We start from the raw sequence: 16,316 nt of genomic DNA on the forward strand, positions 1-16,316 counted from the left end.
TTTTCCCAAAGCTAGGCTTCCTCTTAGATTTCAGTTTGTTTATTTAAGTGACCCAAAAGCCTGTGTGGATTATGAAACTTTTTAGTCACTAGGATTACTCCAGTTATTCCAGCAAAAGGCGTTCTGCTTTCCCTAGCTGTGGAATTGGGTGACAGAAAGTGGGATATTTTCTCTCTCTTCTTAGGCTGTCTCTGAATCCTACACAATTCTAGTTTCTCGTACTGACTTCCAATGTTTCAGGGTCTCTCACCTCACAATGTAGCTATCTATCTATCACTATGTGCATTCTTTTGGAATATGCTTTAAATAGCCTCCATAGCATACAGCTGTCATTCAAATCATAAAAATACTTCAAAAATTATTAGTTCTAAATTGATATTGATATTGTAAATGAAAGTAGAGATAAGTTTTAAACTTCTTTCTAAAACCTGACAAGATAAGAAATCTGTAATTCTGCAAAGCTAAGGCAAATATTCAGCACCATGTGTCATTTATCTTCTGTTTCAAGAAAAACAATTTCTACGGCATAATGAGTTGGTCTGTTTAAAATATAATCCCCATGTTTGTCATTGTTGTAAGTTCTAATCATAGAAAGTGATGACAAAGGATAGTTACCTAAAAACATGACAGCTTATCAGCTAAAACACAAACACTAAATATCTTCATAAATAAAAAACCCAAATTAACAAATATACCTCTCCCTCCTCCCAAAGTATAATAGCACAAACTGGGAATAGATTGTTTTATTTCAGTGAGAATACCTTCTTTGCTCATTCTTTATAGCACAGACACAGACACAGACCCTGGGTGTTCTCTCTCTCTCTCTCTCTCTCTCTCTCTCTCTCTCTCTCTCTCTGGTGTCATCTACCTTTTTTACCCTGTTATTTTTCCCCCTCTTGCCCTGTCAGCCCCTCTGTTTCACCCTCTGTTGCCCCTTTCACCCCATTAGTCTTTAAGTAGCTGCTTCTTAGTCCTGCTAGGCAGTGTGGACCTATATGCTAATTAGTAAGGGGAAAAAAAACAAATGTTAGCCAGAGGCAGTGATGATCTAAAATAAAGTAGATGTAGAATGTGGCTACAGATAAACCCAGGAAGTATGCCCGGATACAAATGATGCAGAGAGAAATGCTTCTACAATGAGCTGAAAACAGAGATGTTAAAACCTAAGGGCTCAGAGGACTCCCACAATTCCTTAAATCTTTTTCTGATTCTGTTTATAGGATTTTGAATCTGTAGTTGATGATCTATTCCCCTTTCCACCTTCAGATCAGCATCATGCAGGCTGGACAGAGACATAGGACTGATGTTCCTGTCCTGGCATGATGCATTTCCTAAGCATTTTATTGAGTACTGTGATCATAATTTCAGTAGTCCCCTAAACACACTTGCTGTTATTCTTATATAAAGCTTTAAACCTACTCTCTATTAACTGCTGCAAATAACTACAGATATTCAGATAGTACTTTTGTGACTATGACAAATTTTGTTATATCTTACATAGCAAAAATAGCCATCACATTTTGACAGTTGTTAAAACATCTTTGTTTTCTTAAAGAATACAAAGTAGACAATTTTGCTCTACTCCTGTACAAATAGGAACACTTGACTATGACAGTGAATTTTAATTGTCATCTTGATACAACTTGCAGTCACTTGGGAAGAGAATCTTAACGAAGGGTTGTCTCCATCAGGTTAGATTATGGACACCTTTGAGGGGGATTGACTTTGTTATCTTCATCAACAGAGGAAGACACATCGTGAAAGTAAGTGATAACCACTCCTGCTTTGGTGCCCTACCCTATAGAAGAGTAGAGAACTCTAGCTGAGCTCTAAGCATGTGTGCATTCATTTCTCTCTTGTCGACTGTGGATGTGACACACGTAGCTGCTTCAAGTCTTTGCTGCATTGATTTTATCACAATAACAGTCAAGAACCTGGGATTGGGAACATTGCTAAGGTGCTTTTAGCCAAGATATTTTATAACAGTAACAGAAACAAAACCATATCATGCTAGTTGTGCTACTAGAGCATTGGCTTAACATGCCAGCCATGCTGAGGATGAGAAACATAGGTTTATATCAGCTGAGCTCATGCAAGTGATGTGATTTTTGCCCTGGCTAACCTGCAAAGTACCAGGGAAAGATGTTCTCTGCTCAGTTGGTCTTATTTGAGCCCAATCCGCAAATACTCCTGCTGGGTAGAGCCCTCAGAAAAGGAGTCTCAAATGTCTTTATATCCTTTCTTCTAAAATCTGAGAAGCCTATAGAATTCTGGGTTAGGAGTCTGGTTAGGTTACTGAGGACGCTATTCCAAGGAGAATATTCATCTCTTGCACAGAGAAGAGCGACCAAAATCTACACCCACCCCCATGACTTCCTGAGTGTTGAGCAGAGATTGCATCCTAGCAGAGCTGACCATGGCTCCCAGTTTTGACATCAGTCTTCCCCTGCAGTCTTGAGCAATATTCATGGTCCAGAAGCTGTACACATCTCTAGTAGAAAGTTCCAAACATTTTAGTCTCAGGAGATCAAGAATCAATTAGATTATTTTTGTTTCATTTCTTTTAAAACCTCTAATATCCACTCTGATCCTGTCTTCCTGATCTCTTCAATTTTCCCATCTCTGAGTTGCAAAATCATCCCTATCTGTTTATAAGCATTGATACTGACATTTTTCTTTTATGGTGTAGACTCATGACTCAGAAACAAAGCTGGATGCCATGACATTGTGACCTAGTTTTAGGCTTCTTAGGCAGGTTAGTTTTCTGCAGCCAGCACATGAAACTAGCTTTGTTTCCTGCCCCCCCCTGCTCACTGGAATTGTCCCTGTATTGGTGGTTCTGTCTTTCTATCAACTTTCTGTTAACTCTAGACAATTCTTACTGACTGACAACAGACTTCTTCCATTGTGATTTACATGTAGGTTGGCACAAACACCCTATTTCATTTTCTCCATTAATTTTTCTCTGTAGTATACATCTTCTAAAAACATAATTTAGTTATTGATGTTGTTTAATGCCTGTCTTTCCAAATTAGACTAGAAAATCAACTAAAGAAAATTTCATTTAATTTTGTTGATAAAAAGTGTCCCCCTCAGCTCTATCAGAACCTAACATAAAGTAGATTCTCAATAAATTACTACCTGAAAGTTCTTAGTAAACTATTAGCTGAAGGTCAAGTGAACATGATTGATTCCCCCATGTTTAAATGATAAATAATTAAGAAGAAATAAAATGATTAAATGAAATCTCTTTCTAGAATAAGTACATTTAAATGACTTTTAAAATTGAGACCAATTTTCTAGTTCTCAAAAGGCTGAAATTAAGCTTGTCTCTGAATATCAATCCTTACAACCATAAAACATGATGACCTTTAAAAGTGCATTTAAAATATTCATGCTTCATTCAGATCACAGTTACTGTATTAATTAATGTTACATTCATTAACTGTTTACCATGGCACTTTTCATTCTGTCCAGTGTTCTTAATCCTTGGACTTGACCTAAATTGCAAAAAACTTGAGTAGTATTTAATTACATTTTGATTAGAAATAACAATAGAATAGCTCTGTGGTCACCAATGAAAAGCCCATAATAAATGGTTTCTGAATGGTAGGCTGTTTTAGGTGCTAAGAGAGTCTACTGTTGGCATGTGTGTAGTATTTTTCCAGTAATTCCACAGAAAAGCTATTCAGGAAGAGAAAGTTAATTTAGTCTTCTTTCTATAAGGGAGCCTCACGCCTGGCTAATTCTTCTTTCTACTAATTCTCAGTGCTGAGCCAAAAAGTAATCATTTAAGAACTGATTTTTACAATAGTTTTTTTCCCCCAGAAGTATGTTTATCTCCTTATATTTTGGGGGGAATGTATGGCTTTGTTACTTAAGTCTTCACTGCTGAAAAGGATGCCAGGGTTTCATTTTTCTTGAGAACTTAAGGCTATAGATTACTTTTCTGTAACATGATGCACTGAGAAGGAAAAGGCATGGAAAGGAGGAAAGGAGAGACATCACACATCTTTGTAATAAATACTTTTAAATCGTTAGTTTTTTTCTGCTTTTAAAATTAAACAATTCAGAATTAAATGAATCAAGATTACAGAGTAGTAGATATCAAAACAATTCACTTATATCTTACATTCTGAAGTAACAATGGTTAACCTTCATTTTAATCCATTATTTTTTAGTTTATTTTTGTGATTATAATTATATAATTTCTCTCTTTTTTCTACCCCCAGAGCCTCCCATGTAACTTCCTTGCTGTCTTTCAAATGCATGGTCTTTTTTTCACTTTTATTTGTTCTCATTTTAAGGGCATATTAATATAACATAGACTTGTATATTGTCTCTTTTTTAATTTGAGACAGGGTTTTGCTATGTAGCCCAGGCTGGATTTGAACTCTCAACATTGCCACCTCATCCTCACCCGCACTCCTCCCTCAGTGCTAGAATCCCAGGTGTTTGTTCTCCTACCATGCACAGATTCAGTTCTACATTTAGAAATAGAAAATATTTTAATATGCATTTATATTCTTTTAATATTCATTATATCATGGATAGTCTCCCTTCAGTAATTATGTTTAATAGGATTTTGAGTGTGGGGAGCCGACAGAAGGTGGCTATCATCCTTGCAGCCATCTTGAGCCACATACCCTGACAAGAGATTTGATTACAATAGCCTACAACAGCTGAGCACATTCTGATAACATCTTGTTTTAGATACCCAGGATCTTCCCTTGGGTGTGTGAGACTTAAAGCTGTGATTTAGAGCTGAGACTTAAGGGAATGACTTAGAGATCAGATTTAGAGATAAGACCTAAGGGTGTAACTTAAGGGCGTGACTTAAGGGTGTGGCTTAGAAGTGAGACATATAAAAGGCGGGAGGCAGACAGAAGAGTTCAGTATAACTTGGAGTAGGAATTAGGCATTGAGGAAGAAGACATTTGGACTAGAGAACTCAGAAGAAGGATTGTTAGGTATTAGGCACTAGGCACTTGGAAGAAGAAGTTGGAATTAGACATTAGGCACTTAGCACTTGGAAGAAGTAACTTGGAACTTGGAGGCACTAGGGACTAGGAACTAGGGACTAGGAACTCGAGACTTGGAACTCGGACTAGGAACAAGGGACTTGGAGAGAAGAAGAGAGACTGAAGAATAAACAGGATTGAATCACACTCTGTCTGGTCTCCATTCCTCAAGTCCATCCTCACTCTCTCTCTTGCTGAATCCCGACCAGGCAGCTTGGGACAGTGCGGGCTCTAACAACTTAGCCCCCAAGGCTTTTGGCAGCTCCAGCTGCAACATTTGAGGTTATAATGGAAGCTATAGCACTATTGTATTTTTTAAAAAGATGTATTTTTTGATCATGTGTATGTGTGTGAGTGTGTGGATACAAGCACAGATGCTTGTGAAAGCTGGAGGTGTTGAATCCCCTGGAGCTGGAGTGAGAGGCTGCCATGAACCACTGACTGACTGCTGGAAACCATCCTTGGGTCCTCTGCAAGATCAGTATTTCCTCTAGCTGCAGAGCCATTTTTCCCAGTCCCACTGTTATCAATTCGCTATTTTAATTTATGTTATGGAAAATTCACTTAATCCATACAGTTAATCAACATCTCTTTTTTCTTAGGATACATGATTTGACATGGAACATGGAGTTTGAAAGGATGTCTGTTTCTAAGGCTTGCAGAAAGAATGTCTCCACATATTCCTGCCAGACAGAATGCTGCTGTTCCTGATACTTCTGCTAGGAAACATATTTCTGTAAAATAATTTGTTAATCCATTGACTTTTTTTTTCTAACACAAAGCTGATGGTAGTTGCTAGGGAATACTATTTAAAATGGCTTCATAAACAATTACATAAACTGCAAGGGGAAATCATGCCATTTAGGCTTAATTAGAATAGTCATTTAAAACAGTTGTCATTTCCCAATGCCAATTGCAGACTATGTATTTTGGTGACTGCTGGCTTAGGAAAAAAAAGACTATTAAGCTCTTTATAGTAACGTTTCTAATAGAGTTTAGTAACTGCCTTATTTTACTTTAATTTTTGTCAAAGGAAGTATTTCCATTTAAACAGTTTTTATTTCAACAAATACATTCCTCTCTTTTATAAATAAAATAATCTAGATACCCAGAAATTAACCTTGCCTGGATAAATAGACCTCTTTACTCTCCTCTTTGTGATACTGCTGTATAAAAAGTCAGAATGACCTTCCACATCTCTCTTTTCCAACTCGCCTTATGGATTGGTAATCAGGGTCATGAAAAAGAGGAGGCAAGTGAAGACATAAGAATCAGCCTTTGTGAAACTAGTTTTAGGAAAATATATTAATTAACAAAATTTATCTTTGCTCTTCATTTATCAAAATCAAAAACAAAACCAAAAAAATACCCCAAAACAAAAACAAAAAAACCAACCCCCTCCCCAAAGCAACAACAACAAGGAAAACAAAAACAGACAAACAAACAAAAAACAAAATTAAAAAAGACTTCCCAAGCCCTACATGTATTCAAAGTCTATGTTTGAGGCATGTTGCTTGCAATATGCTGTTCACATAAAGTCCCCACCTTGCAAGGATCAGAAATTACTAGGAGCAAAAGACTTAAGCTACAATGCCAGTATGTTAAGTACCTATAAAAGATTAAAGGAGAGGTTTAATGAGGGTCTGGATGACCTGTTTGGATAGGTTTAAATAGGTAATGAACAGGAACTGAGATGGAAATCCTATAATCTTTCTGAGGGCCACTAAAGCAATTTATCATAGGACATGAGACTAGAAACAAAAGAGGTCTCAGATCACTAAGGGCTCTGGAAGCTATGCAAAGAACATAAGAAAATGGTTCAGAGTGATGGCTCAGTGTGTAGGGGTGCTTGGAATGTACCAAGTGCATGAGCACTTGAGTTTGACTCCCCAGAACCCATGTAAGAAACTGGGTGTGGCCCCGTGTGCCTGTAACCTCAGTGCTGTAGCAGGTGGCGACAGGAGGACCACTGGGACTTTCAGGCTGTCCCAATGGCAGCAAGATGGTATTTTTGTAGAGTTGAGGCTGAATATAACTGAGTTTCTGAGTTTCAAGGTAACATGTGGAGAAATCTCTCATAAGGATAAAAAATTTTAATTGCCTAAGTGAGTGGTTTTCACATTTCACTTTGATCATCAGGCTAAATCATCTGAGTAAGTGTAGGGTGCATTCCACAGATCTGCATTGCTAACAAGTTTCCAAATGGTGAGAGTCTCCCAGATTTTCTGGTTGAGCAACTAGGCAGATAACTTGTGTCATACAACAAGGAATATATGAAGCAAGTCCTCTTGTGATACTACGATCATTGCTTTTTATTGCTGCTTCTAATTTCTCAAGCTTTACATATTACCTACTGGCTACAGTATCATGTTGATTTATTTGCATATCTTTCTCTGCCTTATGCTTTTAGCATCCACACTTCTACTATCTTAGGATAAACTTGTCAGTTCCAAAGGAAATTCCAGTTCTCCAGACTCCAAAAGGCAGTTCAAATACCCAGAAAGGAGCCTCAAGCTGCACTCTGAGGATTTCTGGCCAGCCTTCCTCAGGGACTTGTGAGACTGCTTCCTATTTGCCGAAAGGAGTCATTTCTCTTACTTCTGGCTGAAGGGACACATGAGTCTTCATTGTCATACACCTGTGGCTTCATAGCAAAGCTCCCTCCAGTGCTGGCCTCCAAGCTCCCTCACTACCACAAGTACTTGTTATTCATTCCAAAGTCCCCCATGCCTGTTCTCTGATCCTTCCTTTACCCCAACTACTTACTCACTCTCTTTACAACCCCACTGTTCTCTCTTTGTGTTCTTTATTCTCTAGCCCCTGCTGTTTTCCCATCTCTCAGAGATAGCCCTGGCCACATTCAGTCTGCTGGCCTTGTTAAGTCTACTTTCCTTCTGTGCTCTTGCACTCTTCCAGATGCCTCCAGCTGTTCTCTGTCTAATATCTACAATAATTCCTTCCCCACAGCCATACGATGGCATGGTAATATTGGTAGTCTCTTCAACATATTCCTCCTTGCATACAAAGGCCAAATGGAAAAAACGTGTCATCATTTAATAGTGGGAACTTGATCCTCCATTGATCTTGAATCCATGCCTTGAGCAATGTTCTGTCTCAAGTGATGATTTCATGGGCCACAGCATACTATGTAGAGGGTTCACCTTGGGAGATTGGGAGCCTTTGTCATCTCTCCTAAGCATTTATATAAGCCACAGGGTCCTACATAAGGGATGTACAACATTTAAAATTTCTGTTCTTTGGACGATGTCCCAGGTAGGGTGAGTTCCATATAGATATGATGTCTCTCTGCAAAGAAACTGTAACAGTGACTTTTAAAGATATTTATAGTGAATTTTAGTGGGTGGGGTGGGGGAGTACCCTCTCAGAGGCAAAGGGGATGGAGTAAAGAACTCTGGAAGGGGGAACTGGGAGGGAGCAACATTTGGGATGTAAATAAATAATTAATTAAAATGGTTTTCATTGAATAAGTTGTTTAATTGCATGTGTAGAGAGCAGATCAAATGGAAGGACTGTACAATACTGAATAAAATTATAAATAAATTATAGTATATTACATAAATTATCACATGAATTATAGATTTGAGTCAAATCTCGATTTGTATTTTAGTAGGGTCTTTATACACGTCAAAAACTAAAACACTTCATGTAATGTTGGATGGATCAAATGGAGTAATGTAATGAACTATCTAGTTCAGTATTGAATGGGATAAATACTCTCTTCTCTCCTCCTTTCTCATGATTTGGTAGCTAGTTATTTTGGTGGAAACTGGTCTAACTTTGGACATGTTTGGAAAGAACCATTGTTTGGAACTGTTGACTTAGACAGTAGTAACATCATATTGATTAAGCTATACCCAAGTGAGTCAAATGTGGTCCTCTGAAGTTTAGAAAAAATTTAATTTGCAGACTTTCATACATTCCTTAGAGTATTTAAGTGTTAAGTTTTAATTTGCTATATTTACATAACCTTTTCTTAGGCTTCCTGCTCTAGTACCTTCTTCATTCCTAATCCAGAGATATTATTCTGTATTAAACTTTGATAAGGTCATTTGTTTATAATTTGAAACTTTTTATATAATAGGAAGAAAAGTATTAATTATTTGTCAAAAGGTATAGAGCATGATATACTAGTCCCCTGTCTTCTAAATAGTACCATAGCTTTTTAAATAACAGATATGTTCATAGTTTAGAAATTTTATTGGAGCTTCTATGATGGTCTTGTCAGCACATTTACAAGGTTTTCCTACACTATTGACCTAATGATCATTTATTGACCATTTATTTATAAAGAGAGCATTAGGCAATATTTAAATTTCTACCTACATTAATATACAAATTCCTATTCTATAATCATTATCCATAACAATATAGGCATTTTTTTAGGAAGAACATCAAACATGCCTTCATTATTCTTTATTATGAACAATAAACTAAACATTACTTTTCCAAGTTTAAAAAGGCATTACTTTCAAGAATCTGATGGATTTGATATCTCATATTTTGTTAAATTTTCTGAATAACAAGTCTACAAGTCAGGAGAACTTTGTCAGAAAATTTGATTATTTCATTTTATTGATATTCCCATTTGACCCCCAACCCTTCCCTGACCCTTACCCTTTAGTATATGTCAAAACCCAATTGATGTTAAAACATATGTCCAGGAATGATCTTAGGGAAATGTTGAGCAGAAAAAAACTGTTTGGAATCATTCTGCATAACAATTTAGTAAATACTACCTTACCTCAAGGATCAAATATTTGACTGTATAAAACAATTTAATAAATCACATCTTACTTCAAGGATCAAATATTGACATGGCATAAAGATTAGGTTTACCTTTACCCTTAGTGGAAAATCCCCAAACAGCCATTGCTTTTAATGCTGGCCCTGCTATATCCTGGCTTATTTTCTCAAGTATATCTACCAAGTTTAGTAAGCTTCGCTTATCCTTAAGAGCACAACTGTTTGTTGAACTTACCAATGAACCTGATGATCCTTCGGAGTAAGGGGCTCAGGTAGCAGCAGTCCCCTGTCAGGATCATTTTCTCCTCAGCAATCAGGGACTCTCTTGTCGACTTTATGAAATACATGGATATTTCACCAATGAAAATCTGGAAGAAATGTTGAAGACATGTCAAGTGGGAGAACTGTTTGATTAAAGATAGCAGGGGTATACAAAATAACTTCTAAGGAATTACAGTCCTTTAAAAGATATCAGGTTGGATGGGGAGATAGTGAGTGAGTATCTTGTATTTAATTCTTCAAAAGAATTGGAGAAAACAATTTTTGATCATTTACGATATAACTGGGCAAAATATTAAACTCTAAGGTCATACAAAATATAAATCGAAATAATAGTTTCTTGTGGAGTTTATAATAAAGCTTGTGGTAGCATTCATCTTTTAATTCACATTGGAAATCACAATGATGAAGAATGACTGATAGGTAATGGTTCAAGAAGGCACATGTTTACACCGCACAATATGTTATTATTTGCATGTCAATACTTATTGGATTATTTTTGCCTGAGGTGTGTTTCTCCTACACTGAAGTGGATTGGGTGTGACTTCTTTAGTACCATATCCATCTCTACCTTCTTGAACTAATACCCTTTACACCATTATACCCTTTCATGGATTGTAAACTCTTTGAGATCAACATCTACACTGACATTTAAAAAATATGCTGATAACACCAGGCATAGTAGACTAATGTTTAATATACAGGATCAGCATGGATACGTGTTAATAACCCCTGGCACTGCTACACCTGAAGATGGAAGTTATCAACAAGGAGTAAAAGTTAACAATACTGTCATCCTTTAGATACTACGTGTATGGCACTTCAGCATGTTGACATGCGCAGATCTGTAGCCTAGGTATAAATACACTTTCCTTCCTGGAGAATCAAGAAGATTCTCTAAAGCATACAAGTAGCACGTGGGGGACACTGAATCCAGGTTAACAAGACTCAAACCCTACACTTCCCAAATTACTATACACAGTTGTGATTTTCTTAATTCTATTTCCAATTAATTATAGAAGAGCATGATTTAAAAATGCTTTTCTCTGCCTTCCTATAACCTGTGATTTTGGAAAATTTTTATCAATGTTTTAATAATCTCCATGTTTTAGATTCTTTAATTTTTTGATGTATTTAGTTGTATGAATGTTTTGTCTGGATATGCATGTGTATCATAAACTTGACTAGTATCTGTGGAGGCCAAAAGAGGGCATCACATTCCCTGTTACTGAGTTTGAGATGGCTGTGAGTCAATATGTATATGCTGGTAATGAAATTCAGGTCCTCTGAAATAACAACAAGTGCTCTCAACCACTGAGCCATCTCTCCAGCCTCCCGCTACTTTGTACATTTGTAATCACAAAGTATCTGCAGAAAAAAAAATAGTATCAAAGAACATACGTGGGTTTAGAAATTAAAATCTAAAATTTCAAAACCATCTATGTGCTGTTCCTGTTTAGTGGTGGGGTCACTGACTGTCTTAGAGACTTGGCTACATACAGCCAACTTGTGTCTGAAGCAGCTCTAGAATGTGGCATGTGAGTCTATTTTCACTACTCCCCAAAATGCCACACTGTAATATCACAAGAATTCTTCAGTAGCTAAAAGAATCATATACTTAGCCCATTTGTCTATTGGTGTTTTTAGTACTAGTAAGACATTCAAATGTTTACTATTCTGTACAAGTGTAGTGGTTAAGAGGTGAAACTCTGAAGCCAGCTGGCCTTGATAACCTTGGGCACACTATTTGACCTTTAAATTTTTCTTTTTTCTTTTTATTTTATACATATAAATATAATTATATTATAACATAATTATAATTAACGTCCTCAAATTCCCCTTTTCTTTCCTTCATCCAAACACTGATTCTCACATTGGGGAATGCTTTTGTGCACTGTGTATTCAGATGCTGATGACTGTGCACAGAGATCTGGATGCAGTCTGGGATTTTTAAATTGTCATTATTATGAAGTGTTTTCTGATTCAGAATTTTGTAAAACATTGTTCCCCATTATCTTTGATTGGTTAATGAAGAACTCATTCAGCCAATAGCTGGGGAGGTGAGAGGAGGCTGGATAGCCAGGCATGATGAGGGGGTCTCTGGTAGAGGCCAAAGAGAAGAGATTTGCCTTGAGAGATCCACCATGAGGCATTCACCATGAGCAGGGGAGTTGCTGAGAAGACACAGAAGAAGAAGGAAGAAGGTCAGACCAAGTTGGCAGTAACAGGACAACTGGTTGGAAAGTAGGCTGGGAAGTAGGACAGGCCAGCAAAGTCAGGTTAGAATAGCTTAGAACCTGTTCAACTTAGTACCAGAAGCATTAAGCTTGTAATAAATATACCAGGTCTCTGTGTCATTCATTTGAGAGATAAAAGGGATAATAGAATAGCCCCCTGAATTATCCTACATTCTTCTTTCTATCTATCTATCTATCTATCTATCTATCTATCTATCTATCTATCTATCTATCATCTTCATGACCCTTTATACCTCAAATATTTTATTTCTATAATCAGGATTATACTATGTACATATATATTTTTGGCTTAACTATATATTTATACATATATACATACATATATTTACTGTATGTATATATACATACAGTTTATATATACATACATTATATATATAAATACATAAGCATATATGTTTAATTTTATATATAGTTAAGCCAACAATATATATATGCTATGTACTGTATATGCATACAAGTGTATGGGTGTATATTCATATATAAATTATTTTGAACACTGTCTGAATCTTCCTATGCACTATAGAAGTGAAGTTGTTTGATAGCAGTTGATAGCATTCCCACTGTAGTCATCATTACTATAATTATTCTGTTATCATGAAGCACTTAAGTAATCCACTAGAGAGGCAGGTTCCAGGATGAGCACAGTCTACTGAGAAAGTACTGAAAAATGGAGTACCCAACGTGGAAGAGAAGATTTCCTTTCTCTAGAAAACCCAGATTTGCATCAATTTTTATCCTTTTTGTAAAATGTATGTCCTAGCTAAGAAACTCTGCTAATTCTTATACATCTACAACATGTTTCTCATTAATATATAAATCAAGTATATATAATATATATGCATAATCCTAGGCCCACTCATGAGAAAAAAACATGAACTATGTCTTCTGAGTCTGGCTTATTTTGCTTAAAATAATGATCACTAGTTGTAGTACTCAAGCCTGATGACCTGAGTTCAGTTCCTGGGACCTCCATGAGGGAAGGAGAGAATTGATTCTATACATTGTGTTCTGACTTTCACATGTAGAAGTTGTGGCATGTTCATATGTGCATACATACAATAAATAAACAGAATTTAAGCATTAAGAATGTGAAAATTGATACAAAGCTAATATCACAAGCCAACACTCACAAAGGAAGTATGGAACATAAAAGAGAGAAAAATGGAGCAAGAGTATATTTAAAATGAATTCCCTTATTTTATATACTCAATAAAAATTAATTAAGAAAAAAGAAAATGTAATTTGAATATATATATATATATATATATATATATATATATATATATATATATATATATATTCAAATACTGGCAGTGCCTGGAATATACTAAGCACATAAGAACTAAAAGAAAGAGGATGGAGAGAAGGAGGGGTCAGAGGGTCATTTATAGTCAAAATGGAGTGATATATTCCTGAATGTTGTAAAATTTTGATGGAGCAATCCAGCTCCTTTCACAGTGCCAGGACAGTCATCTTCCTAACTACACGTGCCATCAATATTTCTCCACTCACTGATCTTCTATTTTTGTAGGGAAATGATTCTGCCTTAGGATGCAGGACTGTGAATGCCTTTGTTTTCTGCCAAACTTGCAGCCCACCATGGATGGCATTTTGCTCATGATGGAAGATTTAGGGCTCTGGCTTTGGCAGTGCCTTGGCCTCTCCATCTGTACTTCTGCTGGACCATTTTGTCTTAATCCATCATCTGTACAAAGAGCAGCTGGAGCGTGTGGGAGTCTCCATGTGTTCAGTTTTGGCTGCCTTACTTATTTAAGCCTCTCTGATTGTTGGCTAACAAACTCCATATCAATCGTGGCAAATTAGAGTGTCCTCCAGTGAGAAATGGCCAAGGCCAAACTAGCCCTGGCAAGAATGACCTGTAGATAAATCCTATTAATGTATTGTCATTTCCCAGGTATGCTAGTCACAATGTTAAGTGATATGTAACCTTTTACACAGTAGTAAGCATACTTTTAAGTCATGAGGGCAACTGCCATACTTGGTTAGTCATTTTTCACCTACAAAAACTCAAGTGCAAACATGTAAACTATACTGAAACACAGTGATATTTTTGGGTACCCTGTTTTGCTGCATTTATTCATAAAATTAAAACGATTTTAACAGATAAAATTTTATGCATTTTAATATGTTCAGCATAATGCCCTAAAGTGCATTTATATTGTAGAATCTATGGCTCTAGATAATTAACATGTGTCTTACCAACACAGTTATCTCTTTGGGAATGTGAGTATTTAGCATTCACTCAGCATTTTTTAAGATCAAAATATCTTGGTAGCCATATTGTACACTGTTATAGGTTTATTGTAGGTACACAGTTAACTGAAATTTCAAATCATTTAAACAATATCTGCTTAAGCCTTCTCCATCCATAACCACCCAGGTCCCCACTAGTCATCATTCTATTCTGTTTTGGTGAGGTCTGCTTTAGAGTCCACAATGAGTGACATCATGCGGCATTTATTTCTGTGTCTAGTTTATGCCACATAGAATGTTATGAAGGCTCATTCACACCAAGATTGACTTCCTAAGTGTTTATAGTTGACACCACATTTATTTATGCATTTATCTGTTTCTGGACACTTGGAATGATTTGCCATTTTGGCTGTTGTATGATTTGTATGTTGGCATGAGGCTGCAATAGATGTGTGAGTCATTATATTGACTTCATTTCCTTTTGGATAGATGGACCACATGGCAATTCCATGTTTACATTTTCAAGGAATGTCCATAGTGTTTTTCCATAGTGACTTCACTAATTCCCATCTCTATTAACCCTTGTTATAATGTTTCCTGTTCTTCACATTTTTTTTTTTATTTTTGTCTTTTGGAAGGCCCATCCTATAGGGGTTGAGACATTATCTCATTGCTACTGTAATTTGTATTTCCACGGGGAGTAATGATGCTGAAAACTATGTATGTATTCTATTCAGATCAGTTGACAACTTTTAATCGAAGACCTATTGCGTTCTTTTTGTATTTTAGATATGAATCACTTGCTACATGTATACTTGTGTATATTTTCTTCCATTCTGTATAAGATTTTTTCTATACAATTGTTTCCTTTGTTAGGCATAAATAATTTAGATTGTAATTCTATATATATTTCTTTCATTGACTATGCTTTTGGGGTCATACCTAAGAAATCAACAAGTCCTTTGTCATAAAGTTTTTCTTTATTTTCTTCTAGCATAGTTATAGGGTTTACATTAAGTCTTTAATTTGTTTTGAGTGTATTACTCCATTAAGTATGAGATTACAGTCTAAAGTCATTGTACTGTTGGTAGATTTCCAACTTACCCAACACCATTTACCTCTATGTATATCTATGCACCATGTGTGTGCCGAATCTTTGGAAGTCAGAAAGGATGTCAGGTATCCTGAAACTAGGGTTACAGATAACTGTGAGCCATTATGTGGCTCCTGGTGATTGAAACTGAGTCCTTTGGAATAGTAACAAGTACCTTTAACCTCTGAGTTATCTCTTCAATCTTTCTTTTACTTTGAAATATCTCACTGAATACAATTAATAATATCCATGTGTGCATAGGTGAAGGGCCATCTACTGGAGCAGGGTCAACCTTCATAAAATTCTTGCAAGTATTTTGCCCTCTTCAATTTACTGTAATATTTTGAACAACCCACTCTCCCAGCAGCCATTAACTGCCAACAGCTCCTCAGCTAGGGCTCGGGTGTCGTGACCATTTCTCCCATCCATGTTGGACAGTTGACTCAGTTGATTTTGTGAAGTAAACCAAACCTGTGAGTTCATGAATATTCAGTAATCATGTCCAGAAGGCACTGCTCTGGCCTTCTTAATGTTATTTTAAAATGCTGTGACTATTGTACATTGCTTTCTTGATTCATTTTTCAGAGAACCTTTGACAAGTGTATATAAATGCTACTGATCTCCGTATACTAACTATACATACCTTAGCTTACTGAATTGGCTTAGTGTCACAAATTTGGGTGGCAT

At 36.3% G+C, this 16,316-nt stretch overlaps 1 protein-coding gene across 4 annotated transcripts in view; it reads right to left on the minus strand.

Annotated features, from left to right (window-relative positions):
- The window catches only part of Plppr1 (phospholipid phosphatase related 1), a 247,265-nt gene that overhangs the window by 19,100 nt on the left and 211,849 nt on the right, over positions 1-16,316 (minus strand). For all 4 annotated transcript variants that reach the window (XM_034502782.2, XM_076934990.1, XM_076934991.1 and 1 more), the window contains one exon: positions 10,021-10,153. In XM_034502782.2, coding sequence (XP_034358673.1) covers positions 10,021-10,153 — 133 coding nt within the window. The remainder of the gene's footprint in view (positions 1-10,020; positions 10,154-16,316) is intronic.

Source organism: Arvicanthis niloticus, chromosome 5, assembly GCF_011762505.2.
Source record: "Arvicanthis niloticus isolate mArvNil1 chromosome 5, mArvNil1.pat.X, whole genome shotgun sequence".
In the NCBI taxonomy this organism is placed as follows: domain Eukaryota; kingdom Metazoa; phylum Chordata; class Mammalia; order Rodentia; family Muridae; genus Arvicanthis; species Arvicanthis niloticus.